The sequence below is a fragment of the Ursus arctos genome, unplaced genomic scaffold (genome assembly GCF_023065955.2).
Source record: "Ursus arctos isolate Adak ecotype North America unplaced genomic scaffold, UrsArc2.0 scaffold_8, whole genome shotgun sequence".
Lineage (NCBI taxonomy): Eukaryota > Metazoa > Chordata > Mammalia > Carnivora > Ursidae > Ursus > Ursus arctos.
The window spans coordinates 12,124,323-12,149,545 of NW_026623100.1; the positions used below are offsets into that span (position 1 = coordinate 12,124,323).

Consider the following 25,223-nt stretch of genomic DNA (forward strand, 5'->3'; position numbering starts at 1 on the left):
AGCCATTGCCTTTAGGAAATAGAGACCCCTCTTCCCCATCTGGGAACCTATAGTTGTTGTTACTATTCTGGTCTGAGAGAGGCAAGCATTTTCTCCAACCTTAAGCTCCAACCTTAACCTGCTATGTATGTTATGGCCAGATTGTATGTTATGGTTACAGCGGAAACCTCTACTCAAATGCCAGTCTCCAAATACTGGCCTCAAAAAATAGAAATTCAAACCAAGGCTGCAATAAAAGTTTAGCATTTGACCCAAAGGGATGCCTTGAGTTTTGAAGAGAGAGATGTTATCATTATAAATATTATCAAATACAGAAAAGAATTCATACCCTCTAGTTGTCTCCCCTCATGTGCTGAACATACAGGGATTTTGAAATGTTTGGACAACTGGCCTGCTTTTTCTCAGAAGACACACGTATTTGCAACAACTGATACCTACCTGGAGAATGGTAGATAAACCCAATATCTGTCTGAAAAGACAAGAAGAGAGTAAGGATTAGTTAGGGCCTCTGGCTGAGGTTTGCAATATCAACAAACAATAGTACTGTACTGACAGTATTAGCCACCAATGCTTGCCCTGCTCTAACTCCTTTACTCTTTACAACAGCCTACATGTTGGTCCATTATCACCTCCACTCTGCAGGGGAGGGTACTGGGTGTGAGAGAAGGGCCTAAAGTCTTACAACCAGTAAGTGAGGAGGTCTGCATTGAAAGGCTCTTCAACCACCACGAGGCACCACCTGGCTAACACAGCATTGACTCTTCCCTGGGTTGGGAAGGGTGTCTCCCATCCTGGGCAAGAGGCTGGTCAAGGCAGAGGCAAAGAGACTGTGGGCTTTCCCTTTCCCCTGGGAGAAGGTTTCTGCCTGAGGCCTGAGGGATGTGGTACAGGATTGAAGGTGGTGTGGGGCAAGGCACCGTCGTATCTTCAGGTCACCCTTGTATCCCACTTCTGAAGGTTCCATAGAGCACTCCCCAAATTCTGTATGTTAAGCCTGCTTTAAAACTCAGTCACCCCTTTGGGTTAGGTAGGTCAAGATTTCCTAGCTACAACAACAAAAGCACAATCTATAAGAGAACAGTTTGATGAAGTGGACTCCATTGAAATGTAAAATTTCTGTTCTTTGAAAGAAACTCTAAATTGAAAGACCGATCATATACTGGGAGAAAATATTTCCAAGTCATATATCCGATAAAGGGACTCGTATCCCAAGTATATAAGAAAATCCCGAAACTGGATAGTAGGAAAAGGACCCAATGAAAATGAGCTAAAGATTTGAAGATTTATTTATTTTATTTTGAGAGAGAGAGAGAGTAGGGGGAAGGGCAGAGGGAGAGAATCTTTCAAGCAGACTCTTGGCTGAGCAAGGAGCTCAGTGCAGGGCTCCTTCCCACGACCCATGAGATCATGACCTGAGCCGAAAGAGTCAGATGCTTAACGGACTGAGCCACCCAGGTGCCCCAAATGAGCAAAAGATTTGAAAAGACACTTCAACAAAGAAAATATATAGATGACAGCCTATCCCGTTCCCCCCCCCCGAAGCCCTCTGTTTGTTTCCCAGAGTCCATTGCATGGTGCACTGGGTGCTATACGCAAGTAATGAATCATGGAACTTTACATCAAAAACTAGGGATGTACTGTACGGTGACTAACATAATAAAAAATATTATTAATAAAAAAAAATATATAGATGACAAATAAGCACACGAAAAGATGCTCAACGTCATTAGTCATCAGGGATGTGTAAATTAAAATCACAGAGAGAAGGCTCCACATATAATTAGAGTGGCTAAAGTAGAAAAGATGGACTACACGAAGTGTTGATGAGAATGGAGGGGGGCAGCTGGCACTCCAGCACACACTGCTGGGGGGAATAGAAAATAGTACAGCCTATTTGGAATTGTTCGGACAAAAACAGGAACTTTCTCTAAAAGCTAGACACACATCTGCCATATGAGCTACTCAATCCACTTCTACATATTTACCCAAGAGAATTTAAATTAAGATTTGTACATCACTGTTACAGCAGCTTTACTGAAAATGATCTAATGTCCATCAACAGATGAGTGGCTAAACACATCATGATAGATCTATAAATGGAATTCTACTCGGTGATGCAAAGGAATGAATTATTGCCACATGCAACAACATGGATGAATCTCAAAATAATTATGCGGAATGAAAGAAGCCAAACCAAAAGGGGTATGTGCTGTGTTATTCCATTTATATAAAATTCTAGAAAATGCAAACCAAGCTATAGTTATAGAAAGCAGACCAGTGGTTGGCTGGGGATGGGAGGGGTTGGGATGGGAGTAAGAGGGAAGAATAACAAAGGTGCACAAGGAAAATTTTGGGGATGATAACGCGACAGATATGTTCATTATCTTGATTGTGATGATGGTTTCCAGGAATACACATATTTTAAAATGTATCGAATTATACATCTTAAAAGATGTGTAATTCATTGTACATCAATTGTACCTCAATAAAGCTGGAAGAAAACCAAACCAAACCAAGCCCAGGCATCCCTAATGAAGCGACAGATCCAAGCAGTGATCATTAGTGGCTGTTAACAACATAAAAACAGAGACCAACAGACATTATGTGCCTCCCGCTGAAGTCATTTTGCCAAATAATGGACCCAAATCTGACAAGCCTCCAGATAGCAAACGGCTGGGCAGAGGGACCTGTGAAATGATCCTTCGGAGATGGAGTCAGCAAAACCCAAACTGGAGGAAAACTCTACAGGACAAACTCTCCAGTTTTCTTAGCAAATTACGTCGGGGAAAAAATGGGCAGGACCCAAGAATCGGAGACCTAAAAATACATTTTAACCAACGGCAGTGTATGAGCCTGGTCTGCATCCCAACTTGAACAAACCGAAAAGGAATTCATAAGATAATTAGGGGAATTTGAACACTGGCTGGTATTTAATGCTATCTAGGAATTATAAAGGTTTTAAAATGTGATAATTACATTTGGTTATGCTTAATAAAATCTTCGTGTTTTAGAAATATATACTGAAGCATTTAAAAATAAAATGACAAGATGTCTGAGATTGGATTCGAAAATAACCCAGTGGGTAGGGGAAGTGGGCCAGATGTAGACAAAACATCACTGGCAATGAATTAGTGAAGTTGAGTGATTGGAATGTGGGAACTCAGGATATTATTCTCTCTGCTTTTGTGTACATTCGAAATTTTCCATAGAAGTAATTTTTTAAAAAGGCTCACTTTCTTTCATGTCTACAACTTAATTTTTTGAAGTATTTATTTATTTATTTATTTATTTATTTATTTGAGAAAGAGAGTGTGGGGAGGAGAGGGGCAGAGGGAGAGAGAGAATCTCAAGCAAGAATCTCCCGCTGAGCACGGAGCCCGATGCAGGGCTTGATCTCACAACACTGAGATCATGACCTGAGCTGAAATCAAGATTGTGCTGCTCAACAGACTGAGCCACCCAGGCACCCTGCACGTCTATAACTTATTTAACAGTTCATGTCATTGGTCACTTCTGAAAATAGTGTGGTGGTCTCTGTCAAAAGTACAACATTTTTTTACCTCCTGCCTCCTAACCTCTCTGGAATACCTCAATCTCTAAGCCTATGCTTTTTTTTTTTTTTTAAGATTGTATTTATTTATTTGAGAGGGAGCGCACGTGCAAGAGAGCACAGGGTGGTGGAGGGGAAGCAGATTCCCCGCTGGGCAGAGCGCCCCACGTGGGGCTCAATCTCAGGACTTTGGTATCACAACCTGAGCTGAAAGTAGACGCTTAACCCACTGAGCCACTCAGACCCCCTGCCTATGCTGCCTCTTTAAGGGACAGGGCATGACTCTTCATGTGCTTATTATAAGTTGTGAGAAAGAAACCTTACTTTGATTTGTCCTAAATGTGTCTTTTCCGAGGTGGAAGCATTTTCCAGGGGTTGCCAGATTTGGCAAATAAAAATACAGATGCCCGCTTCAGTTAGAACTGCAGATAAATGATGACTTCATTTTGAGTATACGTGTGCCCCCTGCAATATTTGGGGCATCTTTATATTTAAGAAGTATCTGTTGTTTAAGCTTCAAATGTAATGGAGTGTCCTGTATTTAATCTGGCCACCCTACCTCTTCCCAATCTTCCTGGATTTGGAGAATCTTTTTTAGACCTTCATGACTGTGCCAACTTTCCTCATCTCTCAGTCTGTGTCTTTCCAAAGCAAACCTTGTAATTCCATTCTCATAGCAGCAATTTTCTCTGTTTCTCTGTCTTTTTAGATCCTCTGCTTCCATTTCCTGGAGGCAGAGACTTGAAGCGTGTCCATAGTATACAAGTGTGGGGAATTCAACATGGCGCCCAGGTCTTTCATAAAGGGTACACACTTTCACCCTTAGAATGACTCTGTGGTTTGAGTATATCATTATTCCCACCGTACAGATGAGGAAGCAGAGGTTCTGAATAACTTGTTTAAGTCAACCCAGTTGGTAGGTGGATCCAAATCTGGATATTTCTGCATGAAAATTCAAGTTTTTGCCCCTAATCTTGGGCATGGAGCCCATGGTGGGTCTCTATAACTGTTTCACCAAACCTCCTCCTTCATCCAGGGCTCACTTGGAATCTCCCGATCTCTGAGTTGAATCTCATCAGTGTGGAATTCATCACCTGCAGAAAGATCTTAGTTATTCACATCCCCCATTTCTCCCATCCCCATGGGAGGAATTGTAAGGGTACAGTCAGGATTCTCCAGGATTTACTTAATGCTTCCTAGTGGCCCACGCTTCCACATGAGTTTTCTCATTTAATTCTCAGAGGTACCCTGTGAGGTTCAGAATTTTAGTTCTAGTTTACTGATGAGGAGATTGATCAGAGGGTCCAACTCATTTGATGAACCCAAAGGTCAGCCCAAAGCAAAGTGCTGCACTTGACTTTCTCCACTCCATGCTGTCCTGATTGTTTCCCACATCCCTGTGCTCCCAACTACATGTACACTCTTCAAGGGGGAGGCCTGCTTGTTCTCCTTAGCCTTGTGCTAGGCACATAGAAGGCACCTGATAAACACGTTCGTCACTGTTATTGGGCTCCCTCTGGTTGGGGAATGGAATGACTCATGTTGAGGGCACATGTGAGGAGTCCTTTGGTGGCGTGAGAATCCTGGCACATGAGAAGGGGCTGTTTTCTTCACCTTGGGGTCCAGCTCAGGGCCTAACAATTGGCATTCCATAAGATTTGTTAAATGAATGAATGGGGAGTCTGGGCTGCTAGGGAGTGAGGAAGGCAGTGGAGGCTATGCCTTGGCGTCAGAAGGACCATCTGAAGTGACTGGCTGTAGGGAGGGGTGGGGGCTGAAGTCCTTCCCAGAATTGAGGTGGGACAAGAAAGTGGGCCCATCTTGTTTGGCTCCTCACCTGGATTAAGATGGCCTCATCAAATAACTTAGCAGGCACCTCATAAAAATTCTGGAAGAAGATCTGAAGCAGAGAGAATGGGGGTAGGGGTTGGATGATATTCTTTCCGCCACTTCACCCAGGGACTCAGTAAGCCTGAAGGCTCAGAATACCATGCTTCTTCCCCAGCTCTTACCCATTTCACGCTCACACTCCTCCCCCAGAAGCAGGGGCCTGCACGGCTCCTGGAGGGTATTCTGCCAGGGTAGAGGGCAGGGGCAGAGGATCCCAGGAGCATCTGTCAAGAGCAGCTCCAAGCCCAGCTAGCTGCCCTGGGATGGGGACCCAAGCCTCTGCCTCCTTCTAGATTGCCCTGTCAGTCCATTGCACCCCCAGCCCCTGCTGCAGCCAGAATCCTCTTTCCTAAATGCAAACCCAGTCCCATCATTCTCCTGCTTAACTCCCTCCGTGGCTCCTAAATGCCATCTGTGACAGTGTCCCAGTGCGTTTTGCAGCCTTCCCTCCAGCCATAGCTGTATCTACAGTTCTGTCAAGTCCTGCTGCTTCTTATTTCTAGGCTTCTGAAGATGCTATTTGTTTTTTCCTGAATTTTTTTTCTCCACGATGTCCCTCTTTTCCCAGCTAGACTCTTCCTTCGAGGTTTTGGGAGCTGTTCCTGAGTCTCCCCATTCCTCCCTATTCTCACTGTGTGTGTTTTTATCTTTTATTTATTGGCCTATTTACCAATTAATTCAGTGAGTATTTACAGACTTCCAACTGTGATCAGACACAATGCTATAGCTTAGGGCTTCAGCAGTGACAAGATGTGATGGTCTGGGCCTGCATTTCACAGTTGCATTGACAGCACCCCCAGATCTCTGTTAACCCCAGTCTTTAGCCATTGTCATTGTGTATGTGTTCACAGGCCAACCCCCTCCCCCCCACTGGCTCCTCCAATGGGAGGTTTCAAATGATTTCATCTGTATTCCCAGTGCCAAGCAGTGCTTGGCCCTCTGTAGGTGCTCCGCCAATGTTAGTGAAAGAAGCAAGCTTGTTTGATGCCTGCAGGAAATGCCCAGTCCCCCGCTAGCCCCCGGCTGGCCCCCTTGGCCCAACTTCCCTGTTCAGTTCTGAAGGCCATGCGCAGCCCACCTCATTGAAGAAAGGGTTGTTCCCCATCTTGATCCGCGTGTTGTGCTGGTAGCCTCCAATGACCACCTTCACCATCGGCTTGATGTTGTTGCCCATGAGCTGTCGGGCTTCAAACACCTTCACTCGGACCTATGGGGGGAACACAGGGGCACCTGAGGTTGGGGCCTGGGCCCTCTTCTCCATGAGGGACTCTTCCCTAAAAGAACAAAGTGTTTTGATAAGAGGCATCTACTGGGGTGGAAGGAGAACCACAGGGGAGCTGGACTCCGCCTGCCTGAAGGGAAGTCCTAGGAAGGCCATGGCTCCTCCTGTTTCTCTTCTGGAAACTGTCCCCTCCACTGCTTTGTCCTTTTCATCTTGTGTAGACTTAGTGTTTCTCAATTGCAATGGGCTTGTTACAGAATACAGAAAGGAAGTCTAATCTTTCCCAGTTTTTTTTTTTTTTTTAACTTTTGTCTATGATCTTTTTCGGGAATAGAGAATTTTAAAGTTCCATGCCATTGAATCTCTGATCTGTGATTGGCTCTCTGATTTGTGATTTCTTCTTTCCCTTTATATACTTTACTGGGCCTCAGTAAAGGGGTTATGACATCTGAGCCTAGAACTAGAAGGTGGGAGGGGAAGAGCAATGCAGAGCTCAGGAGACTCCGGCTGGCTGAGGCCCATGGGGAGAAAGAACCGGAGATGGCCATGGCTAGCGGGGCACAGGCGTGGGAGCTTGTCATCTGACTGTGGGTAGTAAACAACATCTGGCTCTCCCAGCCCAGGCTGTGGCTTGGCCTTTCTTCATGAGGCCTCCCATGTCTTCAGCAAGTCCAGCAACCCTTCAGGGATCCATACACATACAGCTACTGGACCCTCAGAGACAAGAGTGGGCCAAACCAGGCAAACAGGTCGCATGTCAGGATTTTGCCCTAACCTCTAGAACAGAGGAGGAATAGTGATTTGGGCTTGATGACCCTCTATCCTGGGCAAACTAGCCTGATGGAAAGGGATGGGGCCAGAGAGAGAGGAAAGGAAGGTACTCCAAAGGAGGAACAGCATCTGCAAAGACCTGGCAGCTAGAGAGAGAGGCTTGAGAATGGGGACTGCAAGGTGTCCAGGATGCTAGAGCAGGGTCAGGAAAGGCGGGGGCAGGAGACAGAGAGGTTTGCAGCGATAGTCTTGTGTTATAAAGGGCCTGGAAAGCCATTATAAGGAGTTTGGGTTTTGTCCTGAGGACATTAGAGCATCCTCATTTTTAAAATTCAGTTTTCATTTTATTTTATTTTTTTAAATTTAAGTATAGTTAACACATGATGTTACATTTGTTTTAGGCCTACAGCATAGTGATTTGACAACTATATATTATGCTATGCTCACCACAAGTGTAGCTACCATCTGTCACGGATAATCTCATATTTAAGGACATTTTTAAGCAGGTGCATGGCATGGTAAGAATGACATCTCTGGCCACTTTGCCTGAAGGATGGACGGGAGAGAGTTGGAGGCTGGGAGTTCAGGAGGACCCTATGAGGTGGTCCAGGGAAGCAATGGTGGTGGCTCAGGCCAGGGAAGTGAAGTGGTGATGGAGAGGTGGGGTGGGTGATACTGGGTGATATTAAGAGCTAGGACTTGGCCATTGACTGGATGCAGGGGGTAGGCTGAGGAAGAAGGCGGTCAAGAAGGACATCCAGTCTCCTGGAAGGGCTGGGGAACAGGCGAAACCATAGCAGAAATACTAGGTTACAAGTTACAGATCAGAGGGAAGTTGGTGAGCCATGAGATGAGGGTTCTAGAAGTCATAGTGGGAGCTCTCCTCAGCCCTTCCCATACACCTCATTTTGCCGTGCACGTGGCTAGCTTTGTGTTGCCAGCAGTCCAAGGGCTCCTCCAGGCTTTTGTTCTGCCTCCCCAGCATGGGCCAGGGCCTGTTTGGTGTACAGACAGCCAACAGCGCCTCCTATTGCCGCAGCGGCGCTGTCTCCAGCTTCAAATTCCGGCAGAAGTGGCTCAGAAGGGCCCAGGAGGAGCCGGGGATGCAGTGAGGCTCTGAAGACTTATAGCTCTGGCTCTCTGCCATGACCTTGTGGAGAGACAGGGGCAGCCTGGGGTCACAGCGAGAGTGTCAGGTGAACCAGCCCAGAAGGTCCTCACCTGAAAGTGCTGAGGCTTCGAGGACAGAGCCGTGGGCATGGCGAAGCCGGGGACCATGAGTTTTTGCCTGGCCGCCTCTCGTGCACTTGGGCCCAGGAGGTCGCCATCGTCTGAGGAAACACAATCTGGTTGGGCCCTCGGGGGCTGGGGCTCAGGAGGCTTTGAGGCATTACACCCATTTCATTGTTCTATCCTTCTGACTAAAACCATGGCCTAGAAGTCCTGAAAGGGGCATATATGCATCCCAGAATATTCCCCTGGGCCACCCTTACCCTCAGTAACCCTGGGCCCCACACTCTACACATGGGGGGCTCTTGGAAATGTCCATCCTTGCTTCCCTCTGCAATCCACTGGAGGTTGGGCCTTATGTCTAGAGATGATAAGTGGAAATACTGGGGGATATATATATATATATATAACCTCAGCCAGGTGTCTGGAGATCTGGCCTCTAGACCCTAACCTGGTCACAATCCTTCTGTAGGCCTCAAGGGATGGGTCCCAAAGATCCCAAAGAGCCCATCCAGCGATGCTTGGAGAAGAACAGGGGTAAACCCCAAGGACATACCTATCTTCGATGTATCCTGGTTTCGCACAAGGGTCACCTGTAGGGTGACAGTGCACTGCAAGGCAAAGGCAGGGGGGCTGTAAGCCAGATCTTGCAATCCTTGGCCAAGTCATAACACTGAAACCTCACTCAGCCTGGCTAGGTTCATGCCCCATCCCCCTGTGCAGAGTGATGCTGGCCATGGTACAGGGCCACACCATGCCCTGGGGACTGTGAAGTCTTGGGTGGAAGGAGGTTATAAACTGGTGGGGAGAGAGCAATGGGTTATAGCAGAGGGAATTTGGAGAATAGAGGAGGCATGTGGCAGTGGTGGTGACAAGGGGATACAGCAGGGTGGGGAGGAGAGGGAAAGGTGCCTTGGGATCAGCCCAGAACTGCTGATGCCAACAGCTTTCTCCTAACCCAACATTTCTTGACCTCAGGTGGGGACTCCTGCAAATATCTCTTAATTGACCTCCTGCCTCCAAGTGCTCTGACTACCCATCCTACCTCTAGACATCGCCAGAATTGCCCCCTAAAATGTGCCCTAACCGATCAGAATAAAGTCACAACTCACCAGCATAGACCATAAAGCCCTTCACCTCTGGCCCCTGGTCTCAGCTAGTCTCAGCTCTCCCACCACCCCCTTCACATCCTCCTAACCCCGTGTGCCAGTGGTGCAGCAGCCCACCCTCCCTGAACCTGCTGCCAGCCTCTCTCTCCTCCTCCAGTTTTCACCCATGCACCTTACACCCTTGTCTGGGATTCTCTTCCTTTCCTGTCCGTTGTGCAAACTCATGCCCACTGAGAAACTGAATAAACCAATGGACAATGACCAGACCTTATATCAAAATGGAACTCTGACCCACAATCTGCAGCAATCAGTTCAGGAAACCAGCCCGGTAAATGTGTAGTAACCCACACTGGAAGCTAGCCTACCTCTCTAAGACAGCCTTGTAGAAAGTCAGAGTACTCCTCTAGCAACCAGGCCAGGAAGCCAAACAATAGTCTCAGTCACAATTGGCCCCAAATTTCCGGGACTTGATTCATAACTGACAGCCTCCCTAATTTTTGTCCCTTCTTCCCACTTAGGACCAGCCAGAGAAAGCCAAATACACACCCCTAACCAATCACATAGGACGCCCGGCTTCTAGTTGGTCCACTTATAGCTTTCCCCGACCAACAGCCTCCAATCAGGGCACACCGGGAGCCTTCCCTGCTTCCGCTGTACAGCTTTCGCCCTCCTCTGTCTGCCTTTGAGTCTCTGCCAAAATGTAAGTGATGGTGGCTGATGCCCTGACTCTAGCCAGTGCTGCATAAATAGCCTTTGCTTATTCTCCTTTGGTTGGTCTTTGTTTCCATTTGTCTTAATCATGTCCTCTATAAAGCCTTCTGTGACCTCCCACAAGGAACCATTCACTTATTCCTGTCTTCAGTGACCTAGCCTTCCAGACCCTTGTGCTGGAGCACTTGTCACTGTGAGTGGTGACTCCTCCAATGGACTGTGGGCTTCATTCAGTTTTGTATCCCAGGCCTAACACAGGTGCTGTCATCCAATGGACAGTTGACTAAATAATCTAAGAGGATGGATGTAGGGGGCACCTGGGTGGCTCAGCGGTTGGGCGTCTGCCTTCGGCTCAGGGCGTGATCCCGGTGTTATGGGATCGAGCCCCACATCAGGCTCTTCTGCTATGATCCTGCTTCTTCCTCTCCCACTCCCCCTGCTTGTGTTCCCTCTCTCACTGGCTGTCTCTCTGTCGAATGAATAAATCAATAAAATCTTAAAAAAAAAAAAAAAGAGGATGGATGTAGGTGTGGCAGGGTGGGTGGGTGGATGGATGGCGGGATGGGGAGGTCAGCGAGATAATGGCAGTGTGATGGGGCCTCCTAGGGCAGGAAGTGCTCTCTGGTGGGGGTACTGGGCCTCTGCTAAAGTGGAGTAGCCCAGCTTCACCAGCTGCCCCTGCTCCTCCAGCCGCCCTTCTTGGCGCCCAACTCACATCTGTGGACAACATGAGATGGTTAAGCAGGTTCAGGTCCTTCACGAAAAGGACCTCACTTGGTTTCTTCACCAAGGGGTGGAGCAGTATCGTGGCCAGGCCAATGAACCTGGGGAGACAAGGAACACGTATGAGATCCTGAGCCAGGGAAAGGATGTCTTCTGTCCCAGGCATGACTTTATTTAGAGAGGGTTTTCTCTGCTATAGGCTGTGCTGTCCACAGAGAGAGGTTGAAGGAAGAATGCAGTGATATGGAGAACCCACCAGAGGACGTAGGGCTCTCATGTCTCTGAGAACTGACTTTGGGGCTCTGAGGAGTGGGTGCCTCAGTTACTGGCTCTGTCCTGCTCAGCTCCTTCCCGGTTCTGCTCCCACACTCCTCTTGAATGGGAACAGTGCCAAGTAACAGCTGATTGGACCAGGGGCTGAACATCTGACAGAAGCTGGGCCAATCAGATTCTCCGTCCTAGGAATTTTGACTTGGGATGCCATAGATTCAGTCTCAGTAGCTGTTGGTCCCCGCTGGACACTAGAATGGGGCCACAATAGGAAGCCAGGGTTGGGCAGAGAGAAGCAGAGATTTGAGATCCTGTGGCTTCAGAAGAGGCAGAACTGCCCCTGGCTTCCCAGGTTCCTGATTCTGGTCGCTCTGCACTTCCAGCTTCACCACTCTCCCATAAATCCCCACTTTTTTTTTTTTTTTTTTGTCTCATTAGCTGACCGGAGTGAGTTCAGGTCCTTGCCACCTGAGTGGGTTACGGATTCGAGTCAGGAGATGCAGCATGCGTTGTAGCTTTGGTCAGGGAGCCAGCCTCCTGACTTTTTCTGCCTCACCTGTCTTTCTTTACTGCAGCCATGTCCCGAAGGATGATTTGCAGAAAAGAGTCATTTTGTAGGGGGCGGTCCCAGAGGAACCAGATTAGGGTCTGTGGGAAGTACAGAGAGGTCAGCATATCCTTCCTCCACCCTCCCCTTCCCATCCTTTTAGAAAATGAGGATAGATGCAGGGAACAGGCTGGCATTGTGTTTCTCTTGAACTGAGGAACTTCTCTCTAGTCTAGTTTCCTAAGGGGATGGCATTAGCTACCTTTCACCAAGGAGCTGAGCACCCTACCTGGGCTCTGCAGTGTAACTGCAATATCATGGGTGTGTCAGTAATGAAGGGGTTTGGGCACCCGGGGTGGGGGTGGGGGACATGGATGGATGGAGGAGGAGAGGGATCCTACGCAGGGAGCCCTGTCTCTGCTTCAGGTTTCTGGGAACGTCAGGACGGCCAGGTTGGACAAGATGGGCCATATCATGGTCCATCCCCAGAGTGGAAGAGAAGGGCCAAGAACAGCTATGGGCTCTCAGGCCCACACAGCCATATTAGCTCAGGGGCTACTCCCAGGCTGAGACGCCCTGGCCTTGGGAAAAGCTTGTGCTGCTCCCTGTCCTCTCCCTAGAATTCTGAGCATGGCCAGGACCCAGCCTCACTCTTGGAGTTGTCATTGCTTCTTTTGGGTTTGTCCTGATGAGTTTTACCTCATTCCACGTGGGGTTATTCCCTTCTGCTTCATGAGTTCTCCTCTTGACATCTGCAAATATACCAAGGGGCTGTCATTGGTGGCAGGAATATTTCGAAGTCTAGGTGTAAGTGTGGTAAAGAGAGGTAGGGCTCTAAGAACACCTCAAGTCTATGTTGGCAGATGTGATATGGCACGGATTCTTACTCTGGGGATTTCAAAGTTTCTCGTTTTTTTAAGGGTAACATCATGCCATGTGACAGATAATGTGTTCACTTCATTTCCTTCCTTGGTACATAGTTCCTAGCCATCTTGCAGCCAAGTGGTGCCTCATGACTCGTTCTGGCCAGTGCAACGTGGGAGCGATTTTCACCACAGCCACGACTGGCTCCTAAAATCTCCCACGACATTTTTCCTCTCCCCACTCCGCACATCCATCCTCACCATCTGCGGGTAGGGTGGTGCCAGGATGACTTTGCAGCCACAAGCAGCAAGCAGCTGGTCCCTAAACCACTGCTTGGAAGAGCCACTCAGGATTGCTGGACGTGGTGTGAGCAAGAAGTAAACTTTTACTGTGTTAAGGCATTGAGATTTAAAGGTTTATTTGTTACCAAAGCAAAGCCTAGTGGACCCTAAGACATGCCAAAACATCTCTAATGGGGTAAAAGTTCTTTATCCACTAAAATTCCCTCATCCAGAAACATCTTTTTTTTTTTTTCAAAGATTTTATTTATTTATTTGACAGAGAGAGAGACAGCCAGCAAGAGAGGGAACACAGGCAGGGGGAATGGGAGAGGAAGGAGCAGGCTCTCAGTGGAGTAGCCTGATGTGGGGCTCAATCCCAGGACTCTGGGATCATGTCCTGAGCCGAAGGCAGATGCTTAACGACTGTGCCACCCAGATAACAAAGAACAGCCAATAGCCCTGCAAAGAACCTCTAAATTGCTAAATTACTTTGAGATTCTTCCCAAGGAAATAATGTGAAAGGGGGGGAGATAGAGAGTGTGCAAGCATGCACCTGTTGGGTAGCTGGAAGGGGTGCAGGGTACTGGATGGTATATGGGGGAAGAGGGGCTCAGAAAGGTGAAAAGGGAATAAAAAAATCAAACATTCAATTATAAGAATTTACAGGTAAATCTGTGGGCAAACCCAGGAGTCTGGGACTTAGGCATCTTTGTAAGAGGTATTTCGAGGAGGAGAAAGATCACGTCCATGGGATGGTAGGAAAGAAAGCTCGGAATCAGACTGTTCCCTGGCTCATGGCAAAGACACACTAAATGTCCACTACGCCTCTCTACACCTGTACCTGGGGACATAAACACATATTGGAGTCCCAAATGTTCACTCTCCGAGGGGTGTTATCACGTTCAGTGAGCACAGTTACACAAACCACAAAAAATTTAAGGAACTTCATTCTTTACTCATACCTGTTATAGAAACAACCATGCCTTCTTTCTCTGGCTCCAATTTTCTCACTCCGCACACCTGCTGGGAAACCTCGTTTGCCCGTATCCACCTCCCCCTACTTGCCACCAACAGACTGTCCATTTCTCTTGCCCTTCTTCCCTTCCCACTCCCAGCTCTGTGTTATATAGACAAGTTTAATCTCTTTTGTGTTGCCTCCTAAATCCTTTCACCCCCCCCCCGACCTCCCAATGTTCTTGGACATTTTTCCTTACCTATAAAAAATGGAGACAATCAATCTTGTCTCATTTGCCTCATGGGATTATAGTGAGGAGCAAAAATCATTATGTTTATGAAAAGGCTTTGTTGGTTGTAAATGTCACTCAAAGGATCCAACAGTTTCTACTGGAGGTTGTGTAAGAGCTGTACATACATTACCTTTTAAAATCCTCACATCAAACTTATGAAGCAGGTACCTTTTTTTTTTTTTTTTTTTTTTTAAACCTCAATGTGTGGCACAGCCCTAGTTCACAGAAGCCGCTTGGGAAGCATTAATCTCCTCTTTTTCCTGTAGCCATTCCCCGGGAAAAAATGGGAGGCAGAGATGTCATAACAGGAGAAATAATGGCAATTAAGCTACGTTTGGAAAGAACCGGATGATGTCTACCTCGCCTTTCGTCATACAGGGCATCTTTTACAGAGGAGGGCACCAAGAAGTCTATTTTTTCACTGAACGCATGTTGCCCCTTGGGGCTCGTCTCTCCCATCTGGGAGCCTGGCTCTTACCTCGGAAGTAGACGGACACGCACGGTCTGGGTGGGGGGCTGAGGGGCGGGTTAATGGTGGCCGACTCCACGACAAGCCGCAGCATGTCCTCCCCTTACTTCCCTCCTTCGCTCTGCAGCGGAGCCTCCTTCTTGGAGCACGTTGGTCCAACGTTCTCCCAGGGCTCACGGGGTGAGGAGAGCCCCGGGCCTGTTGCTTAGCAGTAGAGGTGATGTCACAAAGGTGGGGAGTTCTTGGTTCTGGAGAGGAATGGAGCGGAACGACAGGAGGAAGTCACAAGGAGTACGAAGCCAGTGGCTTGAGATGATCAGGCCTGTACAAACAAAATAATTTGACTGCTTTGCATTTCCTCTTTCTTTCTCTTTCTCTTTCATTCTCACTGTCCCTCTGATTTCATGATCAGGTATAAGGGTAGTGTTTCCTCTTTATATAAATAAGCAAGTTATCTGGAGTGAATCATTGCCAAAGTCCCACAATTTAGATGGGAGAATAAGAGAAGTGAGGTGAAATGGGAAAAGGAATAGGGAAATCAAAAACCATTTCAAGGACAATTCAGGAGAAGCCCTTCCTAATACATAAGCAAACATGTAGGCCTCCGTTTATGTTTTTTTTTTTTTAAGGATTTATTTATTTGAGAGAGAGAGAGAGAGTGTGAGAGCAGGGGGGAGGGGCAGAGGGAGAGAGAGAGAGTCTTAAGCAGAGTTTGTGCTGAGCATGGAGCCTGACACAGGGCTCGATCTCCTGACCCTGAGATCATGACCCTGAGATCACACCTGAGCCGAAACCAGGAGCTGGACACTTAACCAACTGAGCTCCCAGGCCCTCCAGGCCTCCTGTTTTCTAAAGGAAGCCTAAGTCCAGATATGAGTCTGTCTTTAGCAAAGGGAAATGAGGTTTTTAATTAATGAGCTTTTGTGCCAGCTAACTTTAAGGTTAAAAAAAATCTCAAGGTCAATACAATTTTGCTGTGGCATCTTGACTGCTTTCAAGGCCCCTTGTCGCGAGGATGGAGCTGGGTTATTTGCTCTTGTCTCATCCACACTAAGACTTTCTCTGCTTCAGGTTTGGATACTGTATAAATTACATCTTATCCAATAGTGGGAAGATTAATGGATGTTTAAAAAGTGTTTATTAGTTGATGAAACAATTGAACAGTAAGCTTACTATGCCTTTTTTTTTTATAAGATTTTATTTATTTGAGAGAGAAAGAGACAGAGAGAGTGAGAAGAGGAGCAGAGTGAGGGACAGAGGGAGAAGCAGACTCCCCACTGATAAGGGAGGACAATGTGGGGCCCCAGGATCATGACCTGAGCCGAAGGTAGACGCTTAACCGACCGAGCCACCCAGGTGCCCCACTTATTATACCTTCTAAAAGATACATGGCCTTCAAAGAGCAAAAAGCTGCCTATGGGATCTTGGTGCTACAGTTGCTTTCTGGTGCAGCAGATCTAAAAAGAAAAGTTCTTTCTGACGGTTTTTCTCGAAATCTAAACATAACACAAAGTTTTTGCTTTGTTCATGATTTTCCAAACTAAGCATCATGACATAAAAGGCAAACCCTGGAAAGGGAAAGGCTGATAGATTTGACTGTAGAAAATTTAAAATGTCTGTGCAGAAAAACATACCTTTAAAGATAATATCAAAGTAGGGAACATGTACAACATACCTCATGTCCAAAATATTAGTCTTTTTAATGTATTTTTAAAATATAAATTTTTAAGGATTTATTTATTTATTTATCTATCTTTTGGGGGGCAGAGGGGCAGAGGGAGAGGGAGAGAGTCTCAAGCAGACTCCAAGCTTCGTGCAGAGCCTGACACCAGGCTCAGTCCCACGACCCTGAGACCATGATCTGAGATGAAACCAAGAGTTGAATGCTCAACCAACTGCACCATACAGGTACCCCTAAGATTTTATTTTATTTTATTTTTAAAGATTTTATTTATTTATTTGACAGAGACAGCGAGAGAGGGAACACAAGCAAGGGGAGTGTGAGAGGGAGAAGCAGGCTCCCTGTTGAGCAGGGAGCCCAGTGTGGGGCTTGATCCCAGGACCCTGGGATCATGACCTGAGCTGAAGGCAGACGCTTAACAGCCGAGCCACCCAGGTGCCCCAGATTTTTTTTTTTTTACATTATCTCTACATCCAACATGGGGCTTGAACTCACAACCCCAAGATCAAGAGTTGCAAGTTCTACCTACTGAACCAGCCAGGTGCCCCTACTGTGAGGTTTTATAATTCGGTAAGAAAAAGATGAATACTCCCAAGGAAGATGGGGGAGTTTATAACAGGTGATTGCCCAAATGGACAAATAAAATGAAAGAAAAATCAGTCTCTTTAATAATCAAAGAAACTCAGTGAGATACCATTTATCACTTTGCCAAATTGGATTCAAGAGCCAAAAAAAAGAGATAAAGATGTAAAAAAAAAATTCAAGCCCATTAATAAGTAAAGAAATACAAGAAGACATCATTTATCACCCCCTAAATTAAACAACAATGAAAAATGGTAAGAGTGAAGTGCTGAGGAAGGAACAGGGGCAGAGGGAAGATATGAATCCCTACACACACTGATGAGGGAATAAATAGAAAAAGAACAGAAGCCTGGCCTGGGATAAGGGCCAGGGAGAGAGAATAAACAGTGGGAGACATGGGACAGGCACTGCTCATTTTGGGTCATTTCTTCTGGTATTAACCTCTATGTTTCTAAATAGCATCCCTTGAATTTTTCAATTTGACACGCTGGCTATTAAGTCAGCTCTTACCCCATCCCTCACTCCCTCCTGCCTCCCAGCTTCTCTCTCCCCAAAATCCCCATTCATCACTTTCAGACATTGCTACTGCTGTTTGTTATGCATGTGAGGAGTTCAGCTTTCTCTCACTCTGCCTTTCCCGCATCCCCTTCTCCCAATATAATTACACCTCATATGGGGACTAAATCTACACTCAGTCTTTTCATTATTATGATGATGTATATTGTTTCACTGCAGATCAAGGAGTATACAGTTGACCTCTGAACAACACAATTTCTTTTTTTTTTCCACAAAAAGAGTATTTTGTTGTTTTTGTTCATACACGTCAAGTTTCAACTTTCAATAATAAAATTCAATAAATTTGATTCCTCAATCATAAAAACTTGCTTTACACATTATTTATATGTTACCAAAGTCTACAGCCATACAAAACGTCACAAGGATTTGACTCTATGCATGGTACCATCACACAGAAGGGAGCTGATCAAACAACATACATTCAAAAATTAAATTGTAGATACACACAGTGTATTTGGCACTGTTCATTAATATTATAACACCTTCCTCTGAGATACGTGTATTCTTTTTTTTTTCTTTTTTTTTTTTTAGAGAGAGAGAGAGAATGGGGGTGGAGGGGGAGAGAGAGAGAGAATTGTAAGCAGGCTCCACGCCCAGCATTGTAGACCAATGTGGGGCTTGATCCCACAGCCCTGAGATCAGGACCTGAGCTGAAATCAAGAGTCAGCTGTTTAACCAACTGAACCACCTGGGCACACCGAGATAGGTACTACGAAGCCACGATATACCAGAATTTTGCTATTCACATCAAAAGCAGCTTTCAAACTTTGCGGTGGCAGTAATCAGTTTAAAGAAACAAGATACAACCAGAATTGGGAATGGAATTCAAACACTCCAACCTTTTGCCGTGCTCCCAGCTGCCATTCTTAAAAGTCAGTTTAATTTGATCATTTTTCCATTGTGAACAACTTGGGTTTGAACTGTGTGGGTCTGCTTGTATGTGGATTTTTTTCAATAAATACAGTGCAGTACTCTAAACTTATTTTCTCTTCCTTATTATTTTCTTTATTTTATTTTTTAAAGAGTTATTTATTTATTTATTTATTTATTTATTTGTGAGAGAGTGCACACATGAGAGAGCATGAGCAGGGGCAGGGGTGGGCAGAGGGAGAGGGAGAAGCAGACTCCCTGCTGAGTCGGAAGCCTGAATTGGGGCTCTATCATCATGACCTGAGCTGAAGGCAGACGCTTAACTGACTGAGCCATCCAGGCACCCCAATCCTATGACTTTCTTAACATTTTCTTTTCTCTAGCTTACTTTATTGTTAGAATATAGTATATAACGCTAACATACAAAATATGTGTTCATCAACAATTTATGCTATTGGTAAGGCTTCCGGTCAACAGTAGACTATTAGTAGTTAAGTTTTGGGGAAGTCAAAAGTTATACATGGATTTTCAACTGTGTACGGTGGGGTGGTCAGTGTCCCTAACCCCTGTGTTGTTCAAGGATCAACTGTACTCCAATTCCATATCCTTTCTTTTTTTTTAATTAATTAATTTATTTGAGAGAGAGACAGCATGCGTGTGCAAGCATGTGAGTGAGGGGAGGAGGGGTAGAGGGAGAGAATCTTCAAGCAGACTCCCCACTGAACACGGAGCCCAACCTGGGGCTCAATCTCAGCACCCATGAGATCATGATGTGAGCTGAAACGAAGAGTCAGATGCTTAACCAACTGAGCCACCCAGGTGCCCCCATATCCTTTCTTATATAACTGTGTTTTCCTGTAAGTTAAGAATTGCTTTGTTTTTTCATTTGCTTGCTTATCTTGAAAGTTTGACCAAGTCTTCCAACATCCTTCAGTAGCTCTGTGATACTCCTGTGGTTTTTTTTTAAGTTTATTATTATTTTTTAGTAATCTCTACACCCAACATGGAGCTCAATTTACGACCCTGATATCAAGAGTAGCATTCTCTTCCGACTGAGTCAGGCAAGACCCTTTACCATGTTTTTGGTATCACCATTGACGTGTTAGCCATCCTAGTGGATGCGAAGTAGTAAAGATTTATTTTTCATCTTGAACCATGTCTCCTGCCTTGGTGTCTTGCTATGTGTCAACCAATCCATCAATCATCAATCAGTTAACACAGAAACCACCCCCTATGTCCTGGGCTATGTTCTCTGAAGGATACAAAGAAGGTTAATGTCCCACCTTGAGGATCTACTCTTTACCAAATACAGGAAAGTTAACACAAAGCAATCTACGGTCAGTACCAAAATTCTTACTGGGGCATCAAAAGCCCAGCAGGCTCTGGCTTATGTCTCTTTCCCAACTTCATTTCTTTCCACTTGCTCACCACTGTTTCCTAGTTACACTGTTCTCACCTTTTTTTTTTTTTTAATGTTATCAAGCTCCCTTCTGCCTCTCAGAGCCTCCCCCCTATTCCTTCTCCTAGAGATCTTTTCTCCCAGTGTCCACCACATTACCTCATTCTCCTCTTGGTTTCCATTCCAATGTCATCTTCACAGGGACAGTTACCCCATCACCTAAGCCAAGGCTGGCTCACTGTTCTGTATGCTCATCACCTTGACCTTTAACTAATCATAGTACATATGGTGGGGAGTGGAGTTGTGACGGGTCAAATGCCTAGGTTCTGGAGCCAGACTGGTTTCCAGTTCTGTCTTTGATACTTACTAGCTATGTAGCCTTAGGCAAAATACTTTACCTCTCTGGATAGGACTATAATAAAACCTAGCATATAAAGCCACTGGGAGGGTTAAATGAAGTTGGCCATTTATGTCACTTAGCACTTGTTTGGCATTCTCTAAATGCTAGCCTTTATTTTCATGGTTGTAAATTAAACATTTATGTAGATTAAAAAGAAGCATGCCTCATCAGTGCTGTATCCTCAGCACCTAGCACAGTCCTTATCGCATAGCAGGAATTAAAGAAATATTTGTGAGTGAATGAATGAATGAATGAATGCCAAGTGTATCCTCCAGGATATCAGAGGAAGGAAAGGCATTTTAGAGAGGAGATGGACAACTCTAGTCAAACGGTAGTGACAGCCTGGAGTACTATGTGGAGAAAATGATTTTGAAGTTGCATCTGGGGTCACAGTGGACTGTGATTGATTAATCATGTCTGCCAAGGCACTGGAAAAAGCCCTGCAAAGAAAGGGTTTGACATCTCTGCTATAGAGAACACTCACTATCCTGTTGGAAACAGTCCAGAATTGTGAAATGACCACAGTTTGTCTCCTTTCTCTCTACTGCCTCCCTACTCCCCAACCTTCCATCTTTCCTCTGGGCACTGGAGGCTCTGTGTTGCATTGCACAGGCCCTCTGAAGCACTGTGTTTCTTTCCTTGGGCTGGTCTCTGCACCTGCTTCCATCAGCATAATTTCAGTTATCTTACTCCTGAGTTGAACCAATCCACTAATCACCCTAGAATGAGTCAACTTGACTCTTGATTGTGTTTCCCACCTCAGGAACACCTATAGTTAAATCTACCCTGGGGGTGTGGTGTGTGTGCATGTTTGTGGTATAGAGCTGGGTAATGAATCAAATGCCAGGGGGGCCAAGGATGCCTAGTGAAGGTGGCCAGAGTGAGGGCATTTGCAGCCCCCATGCCTGCCACACTGGAATGTGAGTCTCGTGCTGCCACAGCCTCCAACTTTTTCAGAGAGTGCAGAAACCTGGATTTTTACATGAAATCTCCCTAGTTTAAAAATGTTTGCAATTAGGGGAACCTGGGTGGCTCAGTCGATTAAGCGCCTAATTCTTGATTTCGGCTCAGGTCATGCTCTCAGGGTCTTGAAATCAAGCCCTGCCTGGGCTCCGGCTCCAGTCGGGGAGTCTGCTTAAGATTCTCTCTCTCCCTCTCCCTCTGCCCCCCCCCCCCGCCCTTGCTTGCGTGCACGCGCGAGCACTTGCTCTCTCTTTCTCTCAAAAAAAATGTTTGCAATTAAATAAAATTTAAAGAAAACAGTGAGTGGAGCAAAGAAAATGGTGTTGGGCTGTACTTGGACCATTTGCTATCCCTGCCTGCGCCCTTATTCCCCTTTCCAATCCCTCTGTAATGGCCTGGTCCTTCAGTCCAACCTTAGGTGACTTTCCCTTCATGACACCACCCCAACCCCTTCGTGGTACATCTTTCTTCTTGTAGGACACTTGGGGGGGGGGGGTCGGTCCCTCATGGTAATTACCATCCTGAGATCTATTTGTGCTCCTGCCAGTTACGAGAATTATCCATTTCATTCTCTCAGGCGCCCAGGGAAGTATTGGCACATTTAGAGATGAGGGGGGACGCTGAGATCTTGCTGGGGTCATAAAGCCGCGGAGTTAAGGGTTGGAGCTGAGATTCCAACCCGCCAAGTCTGGTCTCTACCTTGAGCGGCACTGCCTCCTTAAACTCCTCAGCGGCAGGGCGGTGGTCTCAACTCTGGACTTATCGCTGACTTTCTGCTTGGCAGACCCGCGCGCCTCCTGGAGCTCCTCTTCCCGCCTTTGTGGCCTCAGCCACTCCCTTGCCGGGTTTTGCCGCTCACCGCCCTCCTCAGGCGGTAATCCGCTTCCGCGTTTTGCGGGGCGCCGGGCGTGGAGGCGGTAACGCGCACGCGCGCAGAGATCCGGCCCGGGCCGAGCGCGCGGCCAGGAGATTGCGGGTGAGGGAAGGGCCGGCCCCGGCGGGGTGGCGGGTCCGGCGGGCCACGGCCCGGGTCTGGGCGAGCGGGGGTCTCGGCCAGGGCTTCAGGGCTCCCGGGGCATGCGGGGATTGGGAGCTAGAGCCAGGGGCTAGGGCGGCTGGGGTCAGACGGGCGCGTTGGGCCGGGGACGGACTTGGGCCGCCGTGACGCGGGAGCCCGGCCGGGCCCGGGCCCGTGACGCGGGCGGGAGGCGGGTGCGAGGCGGCTCCTCCTCGTCGCGAACTCTCGGTGACCTTGGCCAAGTCATTTCATCTCCCCCCGAGCCGGCGCCTCCGTCTGTACAGTGCGAATTATAAGCCCTGCCTACTAGATGGGGCGTTTCGAGGCGCAGTGGCGAGACCCCTGGAGGGGTACGTGGAGTACAGGGCGGTTTCCGGGGACTACCCACCCTGGGGCGGAGGAGAGGGGGCTTCCTGGGAGAGCGTTTTATTGCAGCCTTAGGGCAGGAGCTCTCATTTCGGTATTTTAAGGACTCTAGAATATTAGGAAATAGTTGCAAAACTTTTAACATAAGAAAGAGACTTGAAGGGCTCCCTGGAGGCCCACGTTGCCCTGCTGTTAGTGGGGTGCTTCGGCTCTGGCCGCGGAGAGAGGGCTCTGTGAAGATAGAGGGAATGGTGTAAAGCAATGGAAGGAGGGAGCCCTTTAGCTTTGGAAGAATGAATGTTTGTGATTCCTGTTTGCCAAAACCCTGCCTGCCTGCATAGGAATTTGTGGTGCTGGCCAGCAAGTTTAGTATGTGTCCTTGTGAGGCCTTTGTGAACAGTGGAGTCAAAGAGATGTCCAGTAAACTAATTTTGTAGGGATTGAGTGTGGAGGATCCTATGGTGCCAATAGCCTTTTTTGGGGGTGGTGTGGGATCTCAGGAGCCCTGCCTATGGTGGGCAAGGGTCTACGGTGTAATGGATACTCAATTATGAATGATAGAAAGTCACAAAAGTAAGAAGCATATTAGATATTATTCTAGGCTGGAAGAAATTTAGAATCTTTGAATTGACTTAAACCGAAACTTTTCACTGCAGGTGACTAGCATGCAGATACCCATTCTCTGACTTGCTGGCCTCTACTGACATGGCCCACCGGGGTGGGGAGAGGGACTTCCAGACTTCAGCGCGGCGCATGGGCACCTCGCTGCTCTTTCAGCTTTCAGTGCACGAGCGGGAGCTGGACCTGGTTTTTCTGGATCATAGCTATGCCAAGCCATGGAGTGCCCACCCAGATGCCAGTAGTGCTCGCCCCACGCGCATGCTCTTTGTTACTCCCCGGAGGCAGCACGAAAGTACCATGTGAGTTTGGGCTTCTCTCCTAAGGGCTGCCCTTGCCCTCTAACTGGACAGTAATCAGATGGTGGGGATTAGAAAGGATTTTATTATGGGAGATTGTATGGGGGCCTTGGATATTTACTTAAGGCATCTCTGTTAAGCAGTATGAGGATATCCGGCCTATATGTAGACATCTGCATTCAAGACATCTAACAAGTTAGGAAAGCAAACAATATATCCCACATAGTTAATAGGACTTGTATGGGAAGAGGATTATTTAGCTGGTGATGAAAAAGACAGAAGAGTTGATTTTTTATAAACTGCCTCTCGGGATTAGGCTCATTTCTTTTACTCCAGTGTTTTAGCTTGCACTGACACTGGCAACAATAACCTTTTTGAGGTAATGTGATTTCCTTTTCCTGGCTTCACCCAGCAAAGTTTAGGAGCATATTCCAAGACATATTCTGCCTTGCTTTCTCTCTTAGCTTGTCACCCACGGGTTGATGTAAACCCTTCCTAGGTCTGATTGTATTTTCAACTGGCCTACACTATAGGGTAAGGATTTTTTTCTTAAACTTACTATGTCATATGTGATACAATTACATTTAGCCTAAATAAACTTATTGCAGTTCTTTTGAGCTTTAAGGTATTCTAGTTTTATTTCAAGATTGGTTGATATATCCTATTTTGATGATCAAATCATGCCCTTAATAATTTTGTAAACTTTTTGGGGGGAAGAGATTTTTTGTTTATTTGTTTTAATCTAATCTGGCCTGGGGCATAACTCCAGAGCTCCTTTAAAGCTTCTTGCTAACACTGAAACTCCTGTGTTCAGATCTTATGGTATTTTCTTAAAGTGAGATTCTGTGGACTTGCTCATTTCAATACTTGGAAACTTACACATCTCCGTATATAGGTCCTGAAAGTGGGAATTAGCATGTTCTAGGGACTCTTTATAGGTTATTGTGTCAGGAATATAGTTGTAGTGAGGGTGTTAGTGGGAGCTAGGAAAGAAGTTGGTGGAGTCTACCTCATGTAGGAATTTGATGCTAAGAGTGGTAAGAAGTCATTGAAGGATTTTAAACTAGAGATTGGATTTATATTTTTAAAAGGTCACTTTGAATTTTTGTTGAATAGGTACAGTTCAGAAGTGGAATTAGAAGACCTGCTAGGAGACCATTGCAGTAGTGGGGGCCAGAGATATGATAGGTTGAGTAGAGGCAGGAATAGTACAGATGAAGAAAAAGGATGGCCTTGAGATATATTTCACAGATAGAGCCAACAGGACCTGCTGTGGTGAATTGGAAAGACAGGCCAGGGATAAAGGAAAAGGCAAAATTAGGATGAGTCAGATTTTTGGCTTGAGTAGCTGAGTGGTACCGTGAGTTGAGGAAGACTGGGGGTGGGGCAGTGGGGGATAGGTTAGGAATGGTGAAATCTGGAGTTTTCTTTTAGGCATACAGTCCAAGTGCCTAGCCCAATGTCTGGTCCAGAGAAGGTAATCAGCTCTTTCACGTACCACCAAATCTAGCTGCACATATTTCACTTCATTTCATAATGATGTAATTATTCCAGCCATTGGGATAGA

General features: G+C 46.5%; 2 protein-coding genes across 9 annotated transcripts in view; one reads left to right on the forward strand and one right to left on the reverse strand.

Moving 5' to 3' along the window:
* Window positions 1-22,157, reverse strand: part of FER1L5 (fer-1 like family member 5) — a 61,626-nt gene extending 39,469 nt beyond the window's left edge. The window contains 10 exon segments of the mRNA XM_057309228.1: window positions 439-469; window positions 5,388-5,450; window positions 6,519-6,647; window positions 8,655-8,764; window positions 9,220-9,274; window positions 11,199-11,307; window positions 12,033-12,124; window positions 12,723-12,775; window positions 14,894-15,132; window positions 22,055-22,157. Of these exon segments, the coding sequence (XP_057165211.1) occupies window positions 439-469; window positions 5,388-5,450; window positions 6,519-6,647; window positions 8,655-8,764; window positions 9,220-9,274; window positions 11,199-11,307; window positions 12,033-12,124; window positions 12,723-12,775; window positions 14,894-14,978 (727 nt within the window). The 5' untranslated portion in view covers window positions 14,979-15,132; window positions 22,055-22,157.
* A 90-nt stretch (window positions 22,158-22,247) lies between these two features.
* The window catches only part of KANSL3 (KAT8 regulatory NSL complex subunit 3), a 39,934-nt gene continuing 36,958 nt past the window's right edge, over window positions 22,248-25,223 (forward strand). For 3 of the 8 annotated variants that reach the window (XM_044378397.3, XM_048222439.2, XM_044378401.3), the window contains exons 1-2: window positions 23,557-23,659; window positions 24,121-24,190. Coding sequence is in view for 3 of the 8 variants with exons in the window: in XM_044378389.3 (XP_044234324.1) it covers window positions 23,445-23,659 (215 nt within the window). In the remaining 5 variants the exon portion in view is untranslated. The other 5 variants (XM_044378389.3, XM_048222438.2, XM_026487186.4 and 2 more) reach the window with 4 other exon arrangements.